This window comes from Neofelis nebulosa, chromosome 14, assembly GCF_028018385.1.
Source record: "Neofelis nebulosa isolate mNeoNeb1 chromosome 14, mNeoNeb1.pri, whole genome shotgun sequence".
NCBI lineage: Eukaryota > Metazoa > Chordata > Mammalia > Carnivora > Felidae > Neofelis > Neofelis nebulosa.
In genome coordinates this window covers 33,370,715-33,397,395 of record NC_080795.1, presented here as the reverse complement: position 1 = coordinate 33,397,395, position 26,681 = coordinate 33,370,715, and the positions used below count along the sequence as shown (strand labels likewise).

The following is a 26,681-nucleotide window of genomic DNA, read 5'->3' as shown; positions in this document are numbered from 1 at the left end:
AGTAAAAGAGATATTGTGCATTTTTTAAAAAGTAAATAAATATAAATATAAATAAAATAGCTGTACAGTCCTAGGTTAACAGTTTGAATTGCCTGACTTGAATAATTATAATAACTTTGTATGTACCCTTAACAGTTGTCCTTTGGGACATGGTTGTCTATAAAATGTGTTCTCTGTCTCTTCCTCTTTCTCAATCTCTCTCTCTCTCATCTGTATTTTAGAAATCTAGTGCTAATTGTAAAATATTTATTGTGGTGCTGACAAATACACTATTTCATAGGATAGTATAGAAAAGGAGCATTCTTAAATGTTGAATTTTCATTAAGTTAGACATAATATCATTTAAGATACCAGAATTAATCCTAGTCTAATAAGCAGAGAACTAGTTATCCTCCTAAAACTTGGAATCAGACACGTGATGATTGTATGCATGTGTTTACCTTGCTAGGTCCTGAACAATGGGGCAAGCTGTACCCTATTGCAAACGGAAATAACCAATCTCCCATTGACATTAAAACCAGTGAAACCAAACGTGACACCTCTCTTAAACCTATCAGTGTCTCCTACAATCCAGCCACAGCCAAAGAAATTATCAACGTGGGACATTCTTTCCATGTAAGCTTTGAGGACAATGATAACCGATCAGGTGAGCCAAAAGATCCTTCTGGTTATGTTTTCTTTAACTCTTCTGGGACAAATTAAACAATAGGACTTTAAGAAACACAAACACCATCCTCGGTCTTTTGTGCATGTGTGTAGTACACATAACTTGGCTGCAATCTGGTGAAGCATCTTGGACTTCTGGAAAACTCCCAAGTGGTAAAGATGAATGTTGGAACCCCCAGTTCTGTCTTCTTTCAGCCCTTCTCTTCCATGACACCAGCCCATCTCTTCTGGTCTCTAGAATCTTTGCACTCACTTCACACTCTCTAAATAAACAGTATTTTTTCCCAAGAAGGTTTAATGAACCATCATAATGAATATAGAATATAGAACATGAAACTGAAAAGGCAAATATTCTCTAATTGGAATGAGGACAGAGGAGCACAGTAGGAAAGAGAAACGGAGTGAAGAATGTATTTATTTTTTACCGCCAGAAAAATAGCTCTGTTGTTGTGAAGTTCTCGGGTACCAGTAAGAATGTAAGTCTTACATAAATCTTGCAAGATTTATTCAGTGCTTAAATGCACTTGTCGATCTCCCCCCCCCCCCTGCCCCCACCCTCCACTTCTATGCTGTAGTCACTGAATTATCTTCATACCCCAGAATCTGGCACATTTCCTGCTACATGGTAAGATTCTCATAAATGTTTCTTGAATAACTATCGAATGGCAATTTCATAAGACAATTCTACTGACAAAAAGCAAGACTTGTTTTAGCACTTTCCTGCAAGGTTCTGACCCTAAATTTTAATCACCTTGGGGCTATGTCCATTGTTGTATTATATGAGATCTGATGTTATGTGTGTTTAATTAGTCATATGATTGTGTAGACTCTCTAAAAACGACATAGTCATTCAATGTTAAAATTTTTAAAGTGACCTCACTGACCCCCTAGCACTTTCTTTCGGTCCCTGGACAGGCATTCTCAAACAAAGCTGTCAAGATACACTGTTGTGTTTTGACTAGTAAAAAGTATGTGATGAGTAATTTGTTACTCAAAATAAATTACTAAAGATCTTAATGCATACTTCCTATATAGTCTTTGTTGAAAGAATGAATGAATAAACTTGCAAATTAAAGCAGGTTCGAGGAAATCCTTATAATTCACCCACCTTCCAATATACTTTCTTGGCAGCAGAAAAAGGTAAAATTACAGCTGATGGGCTGAGAATTGTATATAACTCAATGCAATGGTCAGGGATGCACCATACATATGAATGCCATCATCGTGGATGTGGGAAAAAATCCAACAAGAAAATGCCTTTGGCACCAGCGTTTGTTTTTAGTTCTACTCAATCCATTTTCGTGTGGGATTATATTAAATGCAAAGATAAGCAGGAGCTTATGATCATAAAACTAATAGTAGTTCCCTTTTTCTTCTAGTGCTGAGAGGTGGTCCTCTTTCTGAAAGCTATAGGCTCAGTCAGTTCCATTTTCACTGGGGCCGCACAAATGACTATGGTTCTGAACACACAGTGGATGGAGTCAAATATTCTGGAGAGGTAATGTAACTTAGTAACTGAGACATAATTACACTGAGAATTACTCTCAGAAGCAGCTGCTTTACTATATAAGACACCATTATAATAGCTCCAAAGGAATGAGCATTCTGGTCTCTATAGGAGAATTCCCAAGCCCCTTTAAAATCAAACAGGCACGTACTGAGTTTGGCAATAGAAGGAAATTTTGCATGTGAAAAAGGTAGCTGAACTTGGAGTTGAGCTCCTGAGCCCAAGAAGCATCTTTCTCTTCAGAATGCCTTAAAAACTGTTACCTTGACAACAGCATCAAGAGGAGACACTGCTCTCCTTTAAAGCTCTGACTCTAAGCTGACCACACCATTTGCTTCTAATTCAAATGTTCAAGTTTGGACACACCAGTGGCATAGGTGTAGCCAGGCTGGAACACTTCAATAAGACTCTACTAAGAGTGCAAGTTTAACCATAGGAATGTATACAAAGAATAACATACGCCTAAGTGAGGGCCTGAGGGCTCCTGCTGTAGGCCACCACCCTCCACCCTCTTGACTTGCCCTCACACAGAAGTCTGTGATCCATTTCAAGACTCTTCGTCTGTATATACATAGAAAAATCAAGAATATTTGCATCAAACTGTCAACAGAGCATCTGGGAGATTGAAAAAGAAGAACTTCTGTTCTTTATATGTATTAATATAATACATAAATGTAATATATATATATATATATATATATATATATATATATATTCTCCCATATATACAGGTTGACTTTTTATTTTACTTTTACAAAGTGAATTTGTAATACAAATAGTTTTGCAACTTTTTCTACTTACCAATTTATCATAATCATTTTTTTCCAAGTCAGTAGAGTTAATTCTACCTCATTCTTTTAATGTTTGTATAGTATTTCATTGTATAAATACGTCAGAATTTATGTAACTGCCCCGCCCCCCACCCCCCGCCCTGATGGACAATTGCAATGCCGTTTGCTTTTCGTTCCATTGGTTTTTGACTTTTACCAAAATATGCTGCAACAAATACGTATACCTTATACCCCAGTGAAAACACATCAGTGGGGCAGATTTTTTTTTTATAGGAGGGATTACTAGGTTACAGGGTATGTGCTTTTATTATTTTGATAGAAGTTTTGGGAATTATATACACATATAACTGGCTTTACGTTACATTGTAAAGCTTGGCTAATAACTTTTAATACTACAGAAACCTATTAAATGTTTCTTCCCATTTCTCCCTCAAAAAAAGTAGACTAAAATTAAATGGACTCGGAGCCTAAATTAATACTATCTTTTTAGATGGGTATCTGGCTGTATCTAAGAAATCTAAATCAGTGATTCTCTCATCTAATTTAAGAAAAATGAAAATAATCCAGGCTAGAGATGAGAGGCACTTAGCCACAAAATTCCACATGTGATTGAGGAAAGGAGGGAGGGAGGGAGGGAGGGAGAGCAGGAGTTGGAGGGGAGAGATGGAGGAGGGGAGAGAGGAGGAGGGGAGAGAGAAGCAAGAACCAGAGAGCAAGAGAAGACAGAAATTAAATAGGTGGTATGGAGAGAACTAGTTAATTGAAAGTGATGATTGACCAGATGATCACTTTATGTTAGGAGGTCATAAAAGAATTCTTTCAGTAGTGGCATTTGTGTTCAGCCCTAATTCAAGACAAAAGGTTTCCATTGACAGATTATGGACATTCCAGACAAAATCAGCAGCTAATGCAAAGCTGTGAACCAAGTGAAGAGGTATTATCTATGAGATGTGCTTGCTGAAAGAGGGCTATTGATGGGGGCGGGGAGCAAGAAATTAATGGTAACTGTGGTACTTTTTGATTGAGCAATTAGGTAGATGATGGTACCTTTTCCAAAGCTGGGAAAATGAAACAGTTTTGGCAAGGAAAAAATCAAGAGTTATACTCTGGCCATGTTAAGTTTGAGATATTATTAGACACCAATGTGGAAATACCAAGAAGATATCAAGGTGACATACATACATATTGGATATTCAGATCTAGAGTTCCACAGAGAGGTTAGGCTAGAGATAATGATTTGAGAGGAGCCTACATATGCTCAAGAGAATGTGTTCTTGGCCAAGACTCCTAGATTGTCCAGGAACCCCTACCCATAAAGTTACTAAAAAGTATCTCACATGACAGAAATTATTTCAACTGTGTTTAAAACTAGTCAGTTCAAATTCCTGATCTTTTTATACCAAAGCAATTTTTTTAAAAGAAATAATATTGAATAATTATAATATTAGGGGAAAAGAAATTTTACTATTTCCCTGGAAATTGCAAATTGCCCACTCTATTCAATGTACATAACCCTTCTTAAGAGTGAGAATATAGCCCTTTTATCCACTGGATAAAGGTTCACATAAATGTTATTTAAGTCAACAGTACATCTTCATATATTAACAAGTTAATTTATAACTTTTTGTCTTCACAGAAGTATAAATAACTAATTGACCACATTATCATTTTTAGCTTCACATAGTTCACTGGAATTCTGCAAAATACTCCAGCTTTGCTGAAGCTGCCTCACAGGCTGATGGTTTGGCAATTATTGGTGTTTTGATGAAGGTGAGTTAAAGAGCTTGGTTAACACAATTTCTTACATCAAAAAAGTATAAAATAAGGCAAAAAGATATCTGAGTCTTTCTTTTTAAAATTTTCCATTCTACTAATGGCTACAGGTGAGCAAACAGTTCTCGAATACTTTGTTGCTTTGTTTTCTCTTGGTTTTTTCCCTTTTTTGAGAGAATTAAGTTCCAGGTAGGGCTAACATGGGAAGATATTGGAGGAGGGTGGAATTTCTATTTTCCAGCTTTTCTAAATTTCTTTTCCTCTAAACTTCTACTTCATAGGTTCAGGAATTTATCAATTTAATGTATCATCAGAAAAAAAAAAAAATACTAAGAGGATTATTGTCCCATAATAATAATATTAATATTTAAAATGTCAGATGTTGGGACACTTGGGTGGCTCAGTTAAGCATCTGACTATTGATTTCAGCTCATGTAATGATCCCAGAGTTTGTGAGATCAGCACCTCCCCACCCCCCCACCCCCCCACCCCCGCCCCCATTGGGCTCTGCTCTAACAGCACAGAGCCTGCTTGGGATTCTCTCTCCCCCCTGCCCCTCCTCCACTTGCTCACTCTCTCTCAAAATAAATAGTTAATAAAATAAAATAAAATAAAATAAAATAAAATAAAATAAAATAAAATGGCATATGTTGCTGAAACCCTCTATAGGAGAGTCCCTGAAAAGTCCTATAGGGAAGTTATTATTAAATTGGATATACTAGGATCTTTTGGGTTCTGCTCACCAAATTCCAATGTGACAGGTTCCCCCCACACCTCTAACAAGCAATTCTTGGGCACCAGCAGGGTGTCCAGGAATTCAATTCTAACACTATCTACCCAGAGATAGCATCAGGTTCCACAGGTTAAGGGTTCAGACTTGCAAGATTACAAGTCCCCCTGCCCCACTTCAAATGTCAGTCCTCAAGTCCAGATGGTTGTTACCTGTGCTTCTGACTGACTGGTTATAAATCAGAGATTCCCATGACCTCTTCCTTGGGTTCAAAGAGGCTTGCTTAATTTGCTAGCACAGCTCACAGAACTCAGAGCAATATTTTACTTAGTAGATTACTGGTTAATTATACAAGGGTATAACCCAGGACTAGCCAGATAGAAAAGATGCATAGGGCTAGGTATGGGGAAAAGCAAAGAGCTTCCGTGCACTGCCCAGGCACACTGATTTACCTGTATCTCCTTTAATTCACCAATCTGGAAACTCTCTGAACCCAGTCCTTTTGGGTTTTTATAGGAGCTTCATTATTTAGGCACAATTGATTAAATCATTGGCCATTGGCAATTGATTCAAGCTCTAGCCCTGTCCCCTCTCCTGTCCTTAGAGGTCTGAGGGTAGAATTGAAAGGTCCAACCCTCTAATCCCCTGTTTGTTTCTCCTGGCAACCAGCCCTCACCTTCAGATTCAGTCTAGAAGTCCCCTAATTAACATAACAAAAGACACCTTTATCACTGTCATCACTTAGCAAATTCCAAGGATTTTAGGAGCTCTGTGTCCTAAACATATGTCTTATTATAAACATCACAGGTAGCTAACTTTTGGGATTATAGCAATTTTAGTTAACCTTTCTTGAGCACTTACAACATGCCATGCATTGTACTCATTATAACTAATAAAACAAGCCAAAAGTAAGAGGTTGTGTTTTGTATCACAGTTTTGCTAAATTCCTGGATTTTGTCTTGTATATCCCTGAACATCTTGTCCATATTAAATTAAAACCAAGGTTTTGTTTTCCACTTCATCTGTGGTGTGAAAAAATGACATACACAGAGCCATTTACAACGGAGATATAGTGGCCATTTCAGAGCTGCCTTGCACATCCTGCTTTTTGAACCTTAGAACTGGGCCAAACCACCAATATTCCAAGAAATCCACAAGAACAAGAATATCCTATTTGAGAGAACTAAAAAAAGTGAACTTTTACGTAGTGACCACTTCACCTGACAAATCTGTGAAGTACAAATCTCACCCTGCTTGTCAGCACCAATGAACTCCTCAAAAACTATTTACATGGGGGTGCCTGGGTGGCTCAGTTGGTTAAGTGTCTGACTCTTGGTTTGGGCTCAGGTCATGATCTCAAAGTTTGTGAGTTTGAACCCTCAGCCGGGCTCTGTGCTGACAGCATGGACTCTCTCTTTGCCCCTTCCACTCTCTCTCTCTCTCTCTCTCTCTCAAAATAAAAAAATAAAAACAAAAATGTAAAAAAACAAAAAACAAACAAACAAACAAACAAACTACTGACATGATCATCCTTCTCTTCCATAAATGAGTCTATGTCCTGTAATTAGAACGCTATTTGGGTTTCTACCTCAATCTGTGTGCCCTGAATTGTAATTCTTTGATCTCAAGTAAACACTTTACCTCTTGAGCTGGTTTCTTGTTTTTAGGTTGACAGCGGTTACACATTATGAACAACTTACAGAGCACAAGGGCCCGCAAGGACATACAACCAACAAAATTCCCTCTCCTAAAGCAGAGAGAAAATATCTTACCTTTCTTCAGTTACGGTTTCCAATTGAAAAAAACAATAGCCAAACATAGGTTCACTTAATAATAATTTCTAACACACATTTTTTTTTAAATCTCCAGGTTGATAAGGCCAACCCACGACTGCAGAAAGTACTTGATGCCCTAAACGCAGTTAAAACCAAGGTAAATAGACTAAACACATTAGTTTAAATCAGAGAACAAGAGGGGCCCCTGGATGCCTCAATCAGTTAAGCGACTGACTCTTCATTTCAGCTCAGGTTATGATCTCACAATTCCTGGGGGATCAAGCCCTGCATCGGGCTCCATGCTGAGAGCGCAGAGCCTCTGTGGGATTCTCTTTCTGCTCTTCCCCTGCTTAAGCACACCTGCGCATGTACACATTTTCTCTTTCTCTTTCTCTCTCTCTCTCAAAAAAAAAAAAAACTTTAAAAGATAAATAAATAAATGAAAACATTTAAATCTGAGAACAAGAATCCACAGAACTACTGAAATCATTTACATATTTGAAGTGGGGAATAGGAAGCCTAAAGCAAAAGTTACCAGTCTGAAAATCAAGGTACTACTTGGATATTGCTTGCTTCTGAGGTCTCTGACTCAGGTATTTGTTTTGTTTTTTTCTTTTTCACAATTATTATCTATTTCAGCAGGATGAAGCCTATAGAAGAAGAAGTTTCATAGCCATTCAAATTTTCTTTAAAAACTATATCCAACTAAAATGTGATTTTTTTCCCATTTCATGAAGAAAAATGTCTCTATTTCTTTAGCAGTACAAAAATGCAGGAGTTAGGGGTATTTTTTTGAGATACCATTAACAAGCCATTAATAAACAACTAAAACAGAAATAGGAATAAATAGAATAAGGCTAAAACATAACTAGTTTGCACATCAATAAATAGTTTTGTCACTGGAACAGTTTCTGGCATCATTCCTAAAGAAACAGTAAATGTTTGGGGCACCTGGGTGGCTCAGTCAGTTAAGCATCTGACCTTGGCTCAGGTCATGATCTCACAATTTGTGGGTTCGAGCCCCATGTCAGGCTCTGTGCTGACAGCTCAGAGCCTAGAGCCTGCTTCTGCTTCTCGCCCCTCCCCAACCCCTGCTTATACTCGGTCTCTCTCTCTCTCTCTCTCTCTCTCTCTTTCTCCCTCTCTCTCAAAAATAAATAAACAAAACAAATTTTTTTAAAGAAACAATAAATGTTTTATTCTGGAAGTGAAATATCTTCTAGAGAGTATAGATTGTTTTAAAACTTCTTAACATTTGTTTATGTTCAGCCAAATGAGGAAAGAAGATTGCTTGGCCAAAATGCCAGTGTAGCAATTTTTCAGTCTATTACTTTTATTGTTTATATCTACAAACACACCAGTGTATACTATATAGTAGGAAAATTAAATTTTCAGCTAAAATATCAAGACAATATATATACCAAAATTATATAACATAGATACCATATATGTATATGCTGTAAGTATTTTAAATCATGGTATAATGATACATTTCTTTTCCTTCCAGGGCAAACGAGCCCCATTCACAAATTTTGACCCCTCTACTCTCCTTCCTTCATCCCTGGATTACTGGACCTACTTTGGCTCTCTGACTCATCCTCCTCTTTATGAGAGTGTAATCTGGATCATCTGTAAGGAGAGCATTGGTATCAGCCCAGAACAGGTAGAGTATAAAAGGTGAAAGAGTGGGACTTAGGAGTGCAAAGCAGGAATATCACTTCAATTCATAGTAAGGTGGACATTATGATTTCAAATAGATTTTTGAGGAGTATGTTTTCCACTCCCAGTGAAAAAGATTCATTTCTGACTTAGATCTATTGAATAATTAAACAGAAATGTGTGTTATAATACTGTTTTCTACTTTATACAGAAAAAAATATGAGATTCTGAACTCCTACTATCTTTTTGACCTTATTAAAAAAAAAAAATCCAACCTTGACAAGTGTCTTCCTAAGAGCTTGAGAAACAAAGAAAAGATTGTCACTGGAAATTCTACTAAGACTTTGAGGAAGTATGGCTCACAATAGACATACCTTGAGAGTTGACAAAGGTTTTTTGTTCTTTTTTGAAGGTTTTAATTATTAACTATCCAAAAAAATATCTCTTTAATTATTGTTTATAATTATGATAATAATAACTACCACTGATTGAGCAAGTACTTTCATTAGGCGCCTTATACATGTTTTGTCAGCCAATTCTCAGAACAAACCTATAGGACAGGCAATGTATGTAGCCTACTGATAACATATACTACATGCCAAGCAACATTCTAAGAACTTTATGTGTATTAACCCATTTAATCTTCACAAAAACCCATTGTAAATAGCTGATAGTGTTCAATATTTTTCCTATCAGCTATTTAAGGGGCCTGCTCCATACTACATTATCTGTATAAAGTTTTGCCTCTATTAAATCTGGAGCGATAAAATGTTGAAGACACACCAATTTCTTGTTCAGTTGCAATCATTATTTCCTTTTTTTGCAATTTTCTTTTAATTGTGAAGTCAGTGACTTTTTTTTCATGCCTCAATAGTTTTATAGGCCAGTTGATGTTTTTGTGGAACTCTTAAAAGTCTGTCTACATTAAATGACAGGGTTTTTTGTGGGGTTTTTTGTTGTTATTGTTGTTGTTTGTTTTGTTTTTGTAAGGTGATGTTTTAAGAAAAAGGTAAGAATATATTTTGGAGTGGGAAAGTGATTATTCTGAGAACTCATAAATTATCACACATTGTGCCTTAACAAAGAAGCCTTCAGCCATAGCTGAAGTCACTTACTCTAAATAGGCTAGATTTTTAGCAGAATCGGACACACAAGCTGAAAACAAACGGATGGCTGTCAGAGGGGAAAGGGTGGGAGATGGGCATAACAGGTGAAGGGGAGGGGAAGGTACAGATTTGGAGTGAATAAGTCACAGGGGTAAAAGGCACAGCACAGTGAATATAGTCAATGTGATTGTAATTTTACTACAGAAACTGAGGCCAAAAGCAGAAAGTCACTGACCCAATTAGCCCAGTTGACACTCTGAAAAAGTTGGCATTCTAATCCAGTCAATCCTTGATCATTTAAACCAAATACCTAGTTCAAAGAAATATGAAGGAATTTTTGACTTCCACCCTTCCAATTGGTGAAGTCATTGCAATCAATAACTTAGTTTTTTATATATCAGTGCATTGATTATACTGGAAATAAAGTGCTTTGTGTAACTTTAATAGCCTTTGATTCCTTAAATATTTTATTCTTCCTCCCAGCTGGCACAGTTCCGAAGTCTTCTATCAAATGTTGAAGGTGACAAAGCTGTCCCCATTCAGCACAACAACCGACCACCTCAGCCTCTGAAGGGCAGAATAGTGAAAGCTTCATTCTGACGGGATCAGGAAGGAACTTATCCTCCTTCCAGAAACACTGCCCTGCTTCTGACACAAACCAGTAAAACAAATTTTGAAGAAATAAAATTATTTCAATACTAGCAAGACAGCATAGCTGCAAATTTAATCTGTAAAACTGAAAAGTTTTAATTTTTGTTCTTAATGCTTAACTCAAATAATCATCTATAAGTTTGTTAAACTTGTGTGTAAATGCAAGTTTATTTTGTGGAATTATTTATAATTACAATTAAGGTATATTGGATAATTTCTTAGTGACTTGTATCTCTTTCCACTTTATTCAGTTTAGTTGAACCAATAAAATAATTTTATCCCTTTCTTATCTGTTATGTACTCTATTTTTTTAATATTAATTTTCTACCCCATTTACATCCAAAAATCTTACATGCCTTATTTGCAATATTATTTTACCTCAAATGTAATAACCTAAGAGCAGCTTGAGATGAAATATTGAGAAATGTATTTTCTTACTCTTAAAGGCAAATATATAGCTAAGATGACAACTGTACTTAATATCGTTATACCAGCCCAACATTTGTGTTCTCTGTGATTAAAATGGTGTCTTTTATACAGGAAGATGTTGCTTCTGGATATTGCTTCCGCTTTTGCTCCTCCCATTAGTAAAGCCAGTGGTTTCTCCCCTTCCCCCCATTATTATAACTGATTAGCTTGAATAGAGAATCTATAATTCAAAATTTGAAGAAAATTCACCAGTGAATGGTTTATAAAAATGATGGAGTCATTTGGACCTAAAATCATATAAAAACATCACATAATTTTTAAGTCAGATATGTCCCTAAACTAAAGCCAGTTCTTTCTGAAGCCATATCTACATCCAGAATTCAAATCTTGTGTCTAGTGTATAGTCTTGTAATTGACTTTCGTTTCCTTCTCTGTGATTTAATACAAGGAACTATATTAGATACCAAAGCCCATACCCATTCCAATGTCCTAGAGCTGTCTAATGTTACAGAATCAATAAAAACTTCTAAATAAATATAAACATAGTTTACAAAGACAGATCAAGCAGATTCTTCATTGCTCTGAGAGAGTCTTTGTATAAAGATTGTGTTTACTTTGTACCTAAAAAACGCACTAAGAGACTTCTTTTGAAATTTTTGATCTGGGGCCCAGAATTTAAAGAATCCTTCTTGTTAAAATGTAATAGGTTCAAGTAATACTTTAGCTCTGCTCACATAAGCATTATATAAACAGAAATACTTTCTTTGCAAAAGTAATGTGTGTGTATTACTGTATATTTGCCAGATACCGAGAAAGCCTGAAGCAGTTACACTTGTCCTATGATCCTCTTATTTTACATGAGTCACATTGATAGGATTTCAATTCTAAAGTTATCAAAGGTCATCATGAAAGCCAAAGAAAGAGGGGTATGAGTTTAATTTGAGAAATATATTTGCATGAGGTATAAAAGGCATAAAAATTTTTGCAGAAAGATATCTGCAAAATATATCTACTCAGGACCCACAGTGTTTGAAAATATTTCCCAAAAAGAAATTGAGCAATTAAAAAAAAAACAAGTTTCACAAAAAGGATCTGAAAATATTTAACTTGATGACCCATATATTTTTTAAGAAGGTTCAAATGTATTCTTGAATTTAAATATAAATCTGTAAGTCTTGTAATGAAGAGGGCAAAGAGATGACACAAGATATATGATGGTCATCAAACTTCATCCCTAAGCTGAATGCCAACTGGGGAGCATGTTTCCCCTTACTGCTTCTGCCAGAATTTCACTTATTTGGCAGAACTCACGAGGTGCATTATGGGGGCTTTCCACATTTCTCTGAAGTAGCCGATAAAAGCAGCTGTTGAGAGAAGATATGTGGACAAGGCATTGGATGATCTAAGAAGGCAACTCATATGTTTCTTTGACTCACCCTCCCACTGTGTGCCCTCTTCCCTTGCCAATGTAGGTAAATGATTTGAACATCCTGCAAGTATTTTCTGATTTTTCCATGAGGTTTGGCAGCTGACCTTCTTCCAGTAATCCAGAATGACAGTGCCACCTGATGGGCCCAACTCAAGAGTAGAAAGGTGTTTCTATACCCTACTGTTTCCTGTCTTGTCCAGCCCCACAGTCCCACCCTTGCTTTCAGAAACACCATGCTGAATATTTACGGTGTCCTTTTGCTAATTCGTGAGTCCAAGATATTTTCTAAATTGTTCATTTTTGTAAGTTTTAGATAACTCAAAGAACGTTAAATTCATCAAAGACAGAATTAGGGAAAAGAAAAGAAAGGGAGATAAATATCTTCTTTAAATTTATTTTTTACATGACTCAAAAGAGGACATTTCTATTTCTTATAACTCTGGTTACTATCAGTGGTTCTGCGTGGATTCCTGTGAGTATGTAAGTTAAGCAATGAAACTTCTTTCTACTTCCCCTGAAAATGTAAATAGATATAATCAAAATTTTGCATGGAATTTTAGAGTACTTAGAAACTCAACCCTTTGTTCCCTTCCCCATCACAAAGTCAATCCTGGACTGCAAATAGGATTCTGGCTCTAAACTACAAAAAAAGTTGAACTACAATGGGACTGACTCCAGGTTTCTCGATCTTGCTTCCTAATTTAACATTTATTTTTGCTTTTCTACATCTTTCTTTAGAGCAGGTTTCTAGATGGAATCATGTATATTTCTCATATAGTTCATAAATTATCTTCTTGTTATTTTCTCCTTTACAAATATTATTTTGAGTTGGTATAGGGCTCCATTGCAGAAGAGATACAAAACGATAAAAAAGAAAGAGAATTCAAACTTTAGGGAATTGTTTCATTTATTAGCGGGTAAGCTAAAAAAAAAAAAAAGTTGCAAATGAGAGTGAAAAGAGCATAGAAAAAAATTCAACTGAGGAGGATCTCATTAGATCAATAATAACTCGGGGCGCCTGGGTGGCGCAGTCGGTTAAGCGTCCGACTTCAGCCAGGTCACGATCTCGCGGTCCGTGAGTTCGAGCCCCGCGTCAGGCTCTGGGCTGATGGCTCGGAGCCTGGAGCCTGTTTCCGATTCTGTGTCTCCCTCTCTCTCTGCCCCTTCCCCGTTCATGCTCTGTCTCTCTCTGTCCCAAAAAAAAAAAAAAAAAAAAAAAAAAAAAAAAAAAAAAAAAATAACTCAAAATCACTCTGAAAGTCATCAACATACTTTGTATCTAAGACCACGAACGCATAGGGAAATACTTATTTTACGAGCATAATCTTGATGATTATCCATAAATAGCAAATGCTTAATTACTCACTGTTCTCTGTGAGACACTGTTCTAGGATTTCCTTATTACTCTCACTAGATTTGGCTATTTTCAATCTCATCAGGGAAACAGAGACAGACAGACAAACAGACATAGATATAAATGAATAAATGATTGTATTTATTGCAAGACTGGTCTACTTTGACAAATTAGAAACATAGATATGAATATTTAACCTATTAGAAGAACACAGTTTATTATATGTTCCTAGAATGATATGGACACATTTATAAAGCTAAGGGGAAAATATGTAAAATAAGAAAGATTTTAAAAGAAACATAACATGCTTAAAACAAGTTAGGAGAAAAGGCCTTAGGCATTCTGGCTTACAAATCTAGATTTCAATAGAGAAGTAGTTCATGGGAGTAACTTTGAGTCTTAAGATACGTGTATACTCTCACACAGATGAAACTGGTGGTTGCCAGCAAGGAGAGGGGTGGGGGGATGGGCAAAATATATGAAGGGGATTAAGAGGTAAAAACTTCCAGTTATAAAATGAATAAGTCACGAGGATGTAATATACAGCATAGAGACCATCGTCAATAATACTGTAATAATATTGTCTATGGCAGATAATAACTAGACCTATCAAGGTGATTATTTTGTAATGTACAAACATATCAAATCACTACATTGTACACCTGAAACTGATACAACATTGTATATCAACTATAATTCAATTAAAAAGTAAAGCAAAGCACAAAAAAGAATAAAGCCCTAAAATAAGAAAAAAAAAAAAGATACGTGCATACTCTCATCTTGTATCTTTACAAGCATCTTTAGTATCTTTATACGAAAAGTGCCCTGGTGGACAAAGAGGTCATGTTTGAAGGTGTTAGAATGCTCAGAGCATAAGTGCACTTACTAGAGGTTTCTCACAATGGCATCTGGGATGCTAATCCCTTTGCTATGAGAAGGTAGAAATAGCAATTATGTCAGAGAGGCATAGTGTTTAAGTGGCCTTATTTTTTCCCCTCAAAGACTAGAGAATATACTTTTCCCAAATCATCAATAAATATTTTAATACCCTTTAGAGGCACATGTTAAGCTATTTGAATATGTTATTTTCCATCACGTTAACTGATGACTAAATTGTCCGCAAACACAAACACGCACAACAGAACCACACCATGCAGAAATAATGTTTAGCTACTTAGGAAAAAAAAAAAAAAGACCCTCTCTCATCCATACACCAAAATAAATCCAAGGTGGTAAATTTTTCAAGGAAATCAATATACAAGAAAAATAGGTAAATATTTAAATATCTGGTTGAAGAACTTTCAAAACACCAAAGGTACAAACCAGGAAATAACAGAATAATTGATTGAGCTAGGAAAAACTTAAATATCTAGGTCAATCAACAATAATAAAAAAAAATTAATGAAAATAAAAAATTGCAACTGGAGACATTTTTTTGATGTAAATGACATCAACAGGAACAATGGCCTTGCTATAGAGAAAGCTTTCATAAGTTATTAAAATAAAAATTGACTTCCCAAGAGAAAATAGTAAGAAGATACAAATAAGCAATCAGTAAAGAAGTAAATATATGAAAACTTTTTAAGATTATTTATTTATTTTGAGAGGTGGCGAGGGCAGAGAGAGAAAGGGAGAGATAGAATCTCAAGCAGTCCCCATGCTGTCAGCACAGAGCCTGACATGGGGCTCAACTCAGGGACCATGAGATCATAACCTGAGATGAAATCAAGAGATGGGACACTTACCTGGTTGAACCACCCAGGCACCCCAAATTAGTAAATTTTTTAAAATTTATTTATTTAAATTCAAGTTAATTAACATACAGTGTAGTATTGGTTTCAGAAGTAGAACCCAGTGATTCATTAGTTACCTATAACACCCAATGCTCATCCCAACAAGTGCCCTTCTTAATGCCCAACACTCATTTAGCCCATCCCCTGACCCACCTCCCCTCCAGCGACCCTCAGTTTGTGCTCTGTATTTAAGAGAACCAACATTTATGGTTTCCTCCCTCTCAGTTTTACCTTATTTTTCTTTCCCTTCCCCTATGTTCATCTGTTCTGTTTCTTAGATTCCACATATGAGTGAAGTCACATATTTGTCTTTCTCTGACTAATTTCACTTAGCATAATACACTCTAGTTCCATCCATGTTGTTGCAAATGGCAACATTTCATTCTTTTTGATTGCCAAGTAATATTCCATTGTATGTATATACCACATCTTCTTTATCCATTCATCAGTCAATGGACATTTGGACTCCTTCCATGATTCAGCTATTGTTGATAGCATCTACTGATGCAAGGAAATAAGAACTGTCATACATTGCTGGGAAGAACATAAAGTAGTATAGTCTGTTCATGAGTAATGCAAAAGTTGTGCTCCAGAACAAACCTTATTATCAGAAATCATGTAATGAAATGCTAGGTTCGATGTAGGAAAGGAGAGTTAAATGGTAGAATTCCCACAGCTAGTTACAAGCCTTGCCTAGCAAAGAGTTCTCCCACAGCACATTATGGGAGCATCTCCCCTGGGTCTTCTTTTCTGTCTTATTTCATAATTCTTGTACACTTCAATAATCTCTTCCTTTAGGCTATAAACATTGCAAAAAGAACAGGTGAGAGAAAAGAAGCAGAAAGACTGTGATTCATCTTATCACTCATCTTTGTATCTCTTGAAAAACTCAAAAAGATAGAACATATGATGAGTGTTTAATGTATTTGACTCTAACACAGATGTAATTATTCTGGCTATAAAAAAGAATAATGGGGCACCTGCATGGCTTCAGTTAAGCATCCGTCTTGGTTTCAGTTCAGGCTGTGATCTCACAGCTCATGAGTTTGAGCCCCACCTCCGGCTCTGCGCTAACAGTGAGGAGCCTTTTTACAATTCTCTCTCTCCTCTCTCTCTGCCCCCTCCCTGCTCTCACCCGCACAAGCTCTATCTCTTTCTCTCTCTCTCTTTCTCAAAGTAAATAAACTTTTAAAAAATTTTTAAATAAAAAAATTTAAATAAAAATTTAAAATAAATAAATAATAATACATTGTCTATGAAAACTAGGCACAACCAGTCTAATAGCAGTTTCTGATTTCTATGCAGGAAAAAAAATCACAAACAATAAATTATTAACCTAGAAATTTGAAAAATGAAACTCTAATTCTTTTCTTACTTATTATTTCAAACATTTACTAAGCATTTTACCATGAGGATAGCATTACACTAATGTAATAAAAATAAAGAAAATAAGACACTTGATCCTATTAATAAGCATCTTATGAACTCTGATTTTATATATTTTTTTATTTCTAGAACACTATGCTAATGCTGTCAGGAATACAAAAATAGATAAAAATAGACCAAATCACAGAGGAGCTTACAATCTACTGGGGGAGACATCCATGTTAATAACTGCAAATCATTACAGAATTAAATATATACTGATATTCACGCAGTCAAACGCTATAGGAAGGCAGAGGAAGAATGATTTAACCTTAACTTCCTCTTGCTATTTATCAGCAAGGTTTTTCTACCTGTATAGCTACAAATTTACCCATCTTTCAGGACACAACCAACCTGCTTCAACAAGTTGGAACACAATTGAAGAGTCTGAAATCTACTATCAGCCTTGTCTCCTGGTATGAAGCACATGCTAGGAGAATAGACCTAACTCAGGGAAAGGCCATCTTGGCCTGTGAAGTAAAATGCATAAGAGGCAAGGCAGCAGAGAGTAGTAGACCTGTACTGAGCAATCAGACACAAGATAATGTTGTGTCGTAAAGAAATCCAGGACCAGTTAGAAAATCCAGAAGGTGGTCACAGAGTCAAAGGTGAAGTCGAGGAGCCAGGCTTCACTTCCTGGGTAAAATAAAATAAAAAAATGGCTAAATGCAACTTGCTGTCTATGTCTTAGGAAACTCAGGTTATCGATGCCTAGACTTAGACACAGAGTGCAGGCAGAAGCAGCAGTTACTGGAACTGAAGCACACAGTCAGGAGCAGTAGCAGCATTGACTGGTGTGGAGTCCCAGGTTAGGGCTGGACTTCTCATATCCCTCTATTTAAGGTCAGGATAAATTTCAGAGACAAGCAGGATTGAATTTGCATCAGATTGGCCGGTCGACCCAACTATTGATGGAAAGGCAGATAGAAGAAGCATGAACAAAAAGGGACTTTTAAAGACAGATATAAAAACAGCATGACCCCCATTGTCTGCGACTGTCACATTTCCAAATTTTCAAGCTGCATTTGTTACAAATCTGTCCCCAATCAGTTTTGAAAGGTTACATGAAGTCAAATAAAGCACAACAAAATAACAACAAAAAAGTCATTTTAGGTTAAATTTGATTTAGAAACAAATGAGTCACCACTTTAAAGAACAAAGGGAACATTCTGTGAAGTTACAGTCTGTGCAGAAAACTCAAGGATTCCAAATGTTCCCCACTGGGCAAAGTAGACTCAGAATCTTAACAAAGGTAACTGAAGGGCAGTGTGGTAATGTACAGAAAACTTGTGAGTGAGCAGTATACATTATAACCCACCCATGTATGACCTGATGGACCTGTGAGATGAACTTCTTTGACTCAAGGAGATGTTCCTATTGGAAATGAACACAGTTGTGTAACAGTATCAGACCAACTTCACTGAGAACTTCTTGGTATGTCTCCCTTTGGTATCAATCTTTATTTTGTAAGAATGTACCCACTTTACAATTCAAAGGATTAGAACACTATATTCAGATTAATTCACAATTAAACAAAGGCATGTGTGATAATGTAGTTGAAATGCCAGAGGCACTGGAAACAGGAGCACAATTCACTTCAAACAAACATTTATTAAACCACTAAAATGTTCTAGCCCTCCTGTATCTCCAGTCTCTCGTCATATTCTCAATTCCTCTCAACTTCTCTCATCATTTCCATTTCCACTACCCCAACTTTGTTAGCGTCAGCATTGTTTCTCCCTGGAATAATTGCTACCCTAATTGCTGAGTGCTTGCCCTTCTCCAAGTATGATCCACATCAAAGCCCATTCTAAACAAATTCCTCCCTTGTAAAAAATCCTTTAATGTTCCTCCTTGTTTCAGGATAAACATCAAATGGCTCTTAAGACCTGTGTGATGTGTCCCTACTTATCTCTCCTGCTTCACCCTCCACCTCTCCCCTCAAGCTTCCTGTGCTCTAGCCATGCAGACATGTCTGCAGTTCACTGAGCAGGCTACACTACTAAGTACCTCAGTGCCTTTGCATATGCTCTCAGCAACATGCCCCATAGTACTGCTCTGTCTCCAAGATTCAACCAAATATCTGCTTCATATAAAAAATTCCTTGGTTCTGTAGCTAGTAGTTACACAGTACCACCCTAAGACCCAAGCAAGAAGGACCCTGCACTTCTGAGGGCCTCATACATTATAAACAAACAAAAATAAATTTATGAAGGAACATATGAACACCTCTCTCTCTCAGGATCTGGTATTCAGCACTGGCACAGCAAGACTCATAACCCTAATCATCAATTCCTCCACTAACATGATTCAGGCTCCAAAGAAATACATCTCCGTATCTCTAGCCGCGTCCTTGAAACAAAAGGCAACTGGAGCTAGACGACATAAAGGTTTGTGGGGTCATGCCCGTGCTGATGTTGGAGACAGACACTGCCGCAGAGTGTGGGGGGAATTTGAGCGGAAATAGCATTTAGGCAAGAGAAGGGCCATAATAATCCAGCTTTCCAATAGCGTATGTGCAATAGATCCTTGCAAAACAAAATGCTATTCCCAGTAGAGCCAAGTACCCATTTTCTTGTTTATCTATGTGCTCACATTTACGGTTCCAGAGCTACTCACAAATTAGCAAGGACTCACAATAGTTGCACATGGCAACTGAGGAACATCTTGCAACCTTTAACAATTCACATTACTCTTAAATTTGTATATAAATAGATGCAACATGTGTGACTCATCGATCCAAATAGCAACTACATGGACACTAGAATCCATTTGTTTGTATAAAAATATTTAATACACTTTAGGATGGACTGAAAGGGTATTATGCTAAGTGAAATAAGTCAGACAGAGACAGGAAAGTACCATATGATTTCACTTATATGTGGAATCTAAAAAAACAGAACAAATGAATAAATGAACAAAAAGCTCAATCAGACCTATAAATACAGAGAACAAACTGATGGTTGCTAGAGGAAAGGGAGATGGGGGGATGGGCAAAATGGATGAAGCACAGTGGGAAATACAGGCTTCTAGTAGCAGAATGAATAAGTCATGGAGATAAAAAGTACAGCACAGGGAATATAGTCAATTGCATTATAATAGCAATTATAGATGGTAGCTACACTGCCCGTGAGCATAGCGAAACATACAAAGTTGTTGAATCACTATATTGTACACCTGAAACTAATGTAACATTATGTGTCGAGTATAATGTAACATTGTGTGTCGGGTACACTCAAATACATAAATATATTTGATACGGTTTAATTAAATATTCAAAAAATTGAATTATTAATTCAGTTTCAGTTAATTTTTTAAAAATGTTAGTGTTTTGGGGCACCTGGGTGGCTCAGTTGGTTAAGCATCAGACTCTTTTTTATTTTATTTTATTTTTTTAATGTTTACTTATTTTTGCAAGAGAGAGCTGAACATGAGTGGGGGAGGGGCAGAGAGAGAGGGAAACAGAATCCAAGCAGGCTCCAGGCTCCGAGCTGTCAACACAGAGCCCAGTGTGGGGCTGGAACTCACAAACTGTGAGATCATGACCTGTGCCAAAGTTGGACCCTCAACCAACTGAGCCACCCAGGCGCCCCAGTTAAGTGTCAGACTCTTGATCTCAGCTCAGGTCTTGATCTCAGGGTCGTGAGTTTGGGGCCTGTGTGGGACTTCGCACTGAGTGAGGAGCCTACTTAAAAAAATAAATTAATTAAATAAATAAAATTGTTAATGTTTTATTTTACATTTTATTTTAAGAGATAACTGGGTATTTTATATAAAGAGAATTAAAAAAATTTTAACATTTATTTATTTTTTGAGAGATAGAGAGAGCATGAGGGAGGGAGGGGCAGAGAGAGAGCAAGACACAGAATCTGAAGCAGGCTCCAGGCACCGAGCCATCAGCACAGAGCCTGACGTGGGGCTTGAACTCATGAACCGTGAGAGTATGACCTGAGCCAAAGTCAGATGCTTCACCTACTGAGCCACCCAGACACCTCATATATAAAGAGAATTTTTTGAAAAAATATGAAAATAATTTAACTTTGGTAAATTTAATTAATGATTTGATGAAAATATGTTAAAATTTTATACACTTTGAATAGGTATATATTTAGACACTTAGGTTATTACTATTAATAGTATACAAATTATGTGAAAATCTTGATTATAAAATCATCATTAGTTATTTTGGTAAGAGTAAGTTCAGAAAAATATATTTGTGGGTAAATGAATTTTATTTATGAATTATGTTTATTGCTATTTAATCACTCACCCAAACATTGCCAGCCCTTCAACAGAATACACAGACATGCCCACTAATATTTAAATTCAGTTGTCTTTGCTCTTGTGCTATGGTAACTTTTAGTAATAAAAAATTCCCAGACTTACTCAGACTTTCAATTTTGTCATTATAAAAAACAGCTTTGTGAAATTTTGTCTATAGTGTTTAAATATGTGAACATATGGAATGCGAGTTTTCATTTATGCCTCTTCCTAAGCCCTTCAAATGTTAATAATAGGCCAGTGACTCCCACAGCCACTGAGCTTATGTCTTCTATGGATGTACAGCATTGTATCATAATTATCTATTTCCAATTTTTTTTTTTTTTTACCACTAAACTATGATCTTCTCAAGGGCACAGATTTCTTCATCTTTGTAACTCATGTGCCTAGGACAATTCCTAACATATATAGTAGGAGTTAAGTAAATTGGTTACATTTGTACATAAATAAAATAGGGCTACCTTATTTAAGAGCATTAAGTTTTTAGCCTAACCACCCAGGTTGCTATCCTGGCTCTGATACTCTCCTTACCTGGAATAGTTACCTTAACTTTTCAGCCCCTTGGTTTCCTCATCTACAAAACAGAAGCAAAAAGAGTGCCCACCTTGGGGTACCTGGGTGGCTCAGTCAGTTGAGGGTCCTACTCTTGATTTTGGCTCAGGTCATCTCACAGTTCTTGAGATAGAGCCCCATGTTGAACTCTGTGCTGATGATGTCGAGCCTGCTTGGGATTCTCTCCCTTTTCCTGCCCCATCCCCTGCTCATGCGTGCTCTGTCTCAAAGTAAATAAACATTAAGAAAAAAAAAAAAAAAAAGAGTGCCCACCTCATTCAGTTGCTATTAGGATTGAAGTATTAAATGAGAAAATAAATGAGGTCATATTTGCAAAGTCTTAGAACTGTGGCTGCATATTAAGTAGTATTTACTAAATAAATCCCTCAATGAAATCAGATTAGATTTCTTTAGGTTTCACTAGACACCTTTATCTTTCATCACAACAGCCCTGTGAGTTATGTGCAGTTATCCTCATTTTACATATGAGAATGTTGAGGTTTCCAGGACTTTAGAAGCTTGTCCAAAACCACATAGATGGAGACTAGCAAAGTCAGGATTAGAATTCTAAAGTTTGGAGGCAAAGCCTGAACCCTGAACTTTCTTTTCAGATACAATCATTTTATAAAAATATGTATGTGAATGGGCGCCTGGGTGGCTCAGTCGGGTGAGCGTGCAACTTTGGCTCAGGTCATGATCTCACAGTTCCTGAGTTCAAGCCCCACACCAGACTCTGTGCTGACACCTGGAGCCTGTTTCGGATTCTGTCTCCCTCTCTCTCTGCTCCTCCCCAGCTTATGCTCTGTATCTCTCCCTCTCTCTCTCTCTCTCTCTCTCTCTCAAAAGTAAATAAAAATTAAAAAACATTTTTTAAAAATATGTGTGTGAAGAAAAAAGTGTGTGTATATAATTACAGAATTATTTCTTAATGCTCTATTTTATTTAGCTTTTAATAATTTTTAAATTATTTTTTATTTATTTTATTAACTTTATTTTTATTAATTTTATTCAGTGTTATTTAATTTTTCTTAAATTGTCATACTGTTCTGAAAAGATTTCAAAGGAAAAAGTGTTATGAATCTCAACAAAAGACAGCAGATGTTTAGCAGACAATAAATCAAAAAGGGTAAAATATTTCATTGCTAAATATAAATAAAAACAATGAGCTCAAACATAAGTCACTAGCCCTTAAAAATACAACATGTTCCTAAATGACCTCAGATATTGAAGTATTTTATGACCACTCTGGTATCTATTCTATGGTACAGGAAGTACATGAGAGTCTTTCCTGGTGAAAAAAGAAATTACTTCTGTCAGGTTGTTTGTGGAGCTGAAATAATGGCTTTAATGCTCCTTCCAAGAACAAAATTAGAATTATTGTAGCACCATAGACATGTATTAGTAAGTGACGTCATTGGATTGGAGGGGCTACCACTGTTTTTTATACTATTGAGTTTATAAACTTTTCATGAGACATCTCTCTCCTCAAGGATTATATATCTCATAGGAAAAAAAATAGACAGGCACTGGTTTTATAAAATGTTCCCGCTAACACGGCCAGAAATGGAAGAGATTTAAGTTTATTAACCTGGGGATTTTGCACAATGCTGTTTTCATCCTTGCAGGTTGAACTAGATAGTACAGTCAGAAAAACATACTAAGAAACAGAAAAATGGCAGTGGAGGAATCATATGTCAAAGATGACGAGCCACTTGTCATATTGAAACAAGAACAGTGCACATAAGTAGATTTGGTCAAGATGGTGATATCATAGAAGAAATGCCATTGATTTGCCCTAAAATCCATACAGTGTTAATTTACCAACAGAACAATTGAGGAGGTATGCTATAATTGAAAGAAGGATAGATAAAAGGGTCAGAGAGGCCCTGAGATCACAGTTCTGAAATGTAATGTATTCTTCCTGCCTTGGGCGGTTGCTCTTATTTTCTCTGAGCACACTTTGTACTGTTCATATACTCACTGTTATACACTTTAAGAATGCATTTGCTGCATATAGTCAGTGTAGGCCCTAGACCACAGAGGCACAAGTGACAACACGACTTTCTAAGGGGAGTTATTAAAAGAACAGAAAGAAAGCAATAGAGTTCCCATATTGCCCTTCTTCCTAGCGCTCATCACACTTATAATTACTGATTAATGTTTGATTCCCGTGAGGTCAAGGACCTTGTTTATCATTTCACTGCTGTATTCCAACGGCTTGACATGTAGTAGGTACTTGATGAATATTTGTTCATTGATAACAGACAATTCATTTGTCAATATGGCAAGAGTGCCTTATTGTTTCTATTTTGAGTGAAATTTTGCTGTTCTTGAGGGAAGAAAAAAAGCAGATTTATGGAAACATGCAGAAAATGTCTGCCAAAATTCTAATATCATGGTAGCAAGGCTTACATGGATTGTACACTGGTTTTCTTTATTAACTTCCAAATTTTTCATATTCCCAAACTTTATATAAGGAACAAGTCCACTTAAAGTAACACGACCAGCAAGAAGAGGATGGATTGGGGCACCTGGGTGGCTCATTCGGTTAAGTGGCTGACTCTTGGTTTAGGCTCAGGTCATTATCTCACAGTTCATGAGTTCAAGGTTTTTGAACTCAGGTTCTGCCCTGCCGGTGTGAAGCCTGCTTGTGATTCTCTCTCTTCCTCCTTCTCTGCCCTCCCCCACTTTCTCTCTCTCTCTTTCTCTCTCTCTCTCTCAATAAATAAACTTAAAAAAAAAAAAGAAGAAGAAGATGGATTGGAGTCAGACAATATGTGGAAGAGGAAAAACCAGCTAGCTGACAGGTTAAAGCAGCCCTCTGACCTCATTTTCTCGTGTGCTAATCTGAGACAACAGTGATATAAAAGAATATTCTAAGGCATCAGATAGTAAAAGACCATATGGCAGAGGGCGCATAGGTGGCTCAGTTGGTTAAGCTTCTGACTCTTGATTTCAGCTGAGGTCATGACCTCTCAGTTCATGGGTTCAAGCCCAGTGTGGTGCTCTGTGCCGACAGTGTGGAGCCTCCTTGGGTTTCTCTCTCTCCCTCTCTCTCTTTCCCTCTCCCCCTGTCTCAAAATAAATAAATATTTCTTACAACAAGAAAAGAGAAGAGAAGAGAAGAGAAGAGAAGAGAAAAGAGAAGAGAAGAGAAGAACAGAACAAGGTGCAGAGTCCATATTCAATAACAACTTCACAATTCTGTTCACGAAGGGGCATGATTCTCCTGAATATTCTCAGCATCGTACTTCCCCGTCTCCACACATTCAGAAGAGTAGCATGGCATTCTGGGTCTCCTTAAAAAGAAAAAAGAGAGTTCTAAATTCTTCTTAGAGAAGACCAGCAAGATATGATTCTACAAGGTACAAATGCTGTTGGGAAGAGTAGAAGTGGAGATGGTTCAGCAATGACAAATATTGTGAGATTTATAGGAAAAAAAAAAGTTGCCTCCAGTTTAGATAATAAACAAGAGCAGAAAAAACGTAAAGGGCCCATTTAAAAGCAGTCCCCAAAGCACTTTACCTGAAAAAAGCTCTTCAATCATTTTCCAGTTTAGTGGGATGAAGATATTCTTTTCTTGCACACTTTCAACTTGAGTAAAGAACCTAACTTCTGTCTGTGTGTAGTTTTAATTTTTTTTAATGCTTATTTATTTTTGAGAGACAGAGAGAGACAGAGCTTGGGTGGGGGAGGGGCAGAGAGCAAGGGAGACACAGAATCTGAAGCAGGCTCCAGGCTCTGAGCTGTCAGCACAGAGCCTGACGCGGGGCTCGAACTCAGAAACCGCAAGATCATGACCTGAGCTGACGTCAGATGCTTCACTGACTGAACCATCCAGGCGCCCCTGTAGTTTCAATTTTTAAACACCTTTCCCAGTCTGTGACCTGATGTTTTTAGATCTGTTATAATTCCCTTCAGGACCTTGTTAGTGGAAGCCTCTGGAAAAACAGACTTAGAGACCAAACACCTGCTCAACCCAATATTTTTCAAGAGACATTTCAGAAGTAACTTCAAAAATCAATTTCAAAAACTTACATTTCACTCTATGGTGTAACATTTTGAAAATTCAGTTTTAACATTTTATTTAGATCTTAAAAATGAACATATAGATGAACTAAGAGATATTGGGCTCAGGCCTTGCGGCTCTTCATTATCGACAGCATAAATGGTATAATTAGATCATCTGGTCCTGCCAGTCTCCGTGACGCCTATAGACTGTGCAAGCCAAGTATGTGAAGTGTCAGTGTGGAAAGAGGCGATTTGGACATTTTATGAACAAAGCAACTGAAAGATTATACTCTGCTGAAATTAACTCTGAGTGAATGCCTTTGTGGTGCATTAATGTCACCACAGCATTGTTTGCTCACTTCCTGAACAAATAAGCCATCCATATGAAAAGATTTTGTCGGCAAGAGCTAAATTCTTATCTAACAAAGTTTTTAAAAGCTGATAGTAATCACACTGAGCTCTGAATTTGGGTGGGCAAGCCTTATTGAATGCTCTGGCGTGGAAACCCTGCCCTGATAATCCCTGAGCTAAAAAAAAGATGCAGAACACAAAAGGCATCCCGACAGCGGGAACTGGCAACACTCTCCTTTTCTGTGACCAAACCAGGAAGATTCGTCATTGCTGAACCATCTCCACTTTTACTCTCCCCATCAGCATTTGCTGCCTTGTAGAATCGCATCTTGCTGGTCTTCTCTAAGAATTTAGAACTCTTTTTTTTTTTTTTTTTTTTTTGAAGGAGACCCAGAATG

At 36.8% G+C, this 26,681-nt stretch overlaps 1 protein-coding gene across 1 annotated transcript; it reads left to right on the top strand.

The window, feature by feature from the left end:
- The first annotated feature begins 209 nt into the window (after positions 1–209).
- Positions 210–10,708, top strand: CA1 (carbonic anhydrase 1). Its single transcript, XM_058698459.1, has 6 exons — positions 210–646; positions 2,046–2,164; positions 4,639–4,734; positions 7,337–7,399; positions 8,750–8,905; positions 10,491–10,708. Exons 1-6 carry the CDS (start codon positions 427–429, stop codon positions 10,605–10,607), a joined length of 771 nt encoding a protein of 256 aa, XP_058554442.1. The 5' UTR covers positions 210–426; the 3' UTR covers positions 10,608–10,708.
- The last annotated feature ends 15,973 nt before the right edge of the window (positions 10,709–26,681 follow it).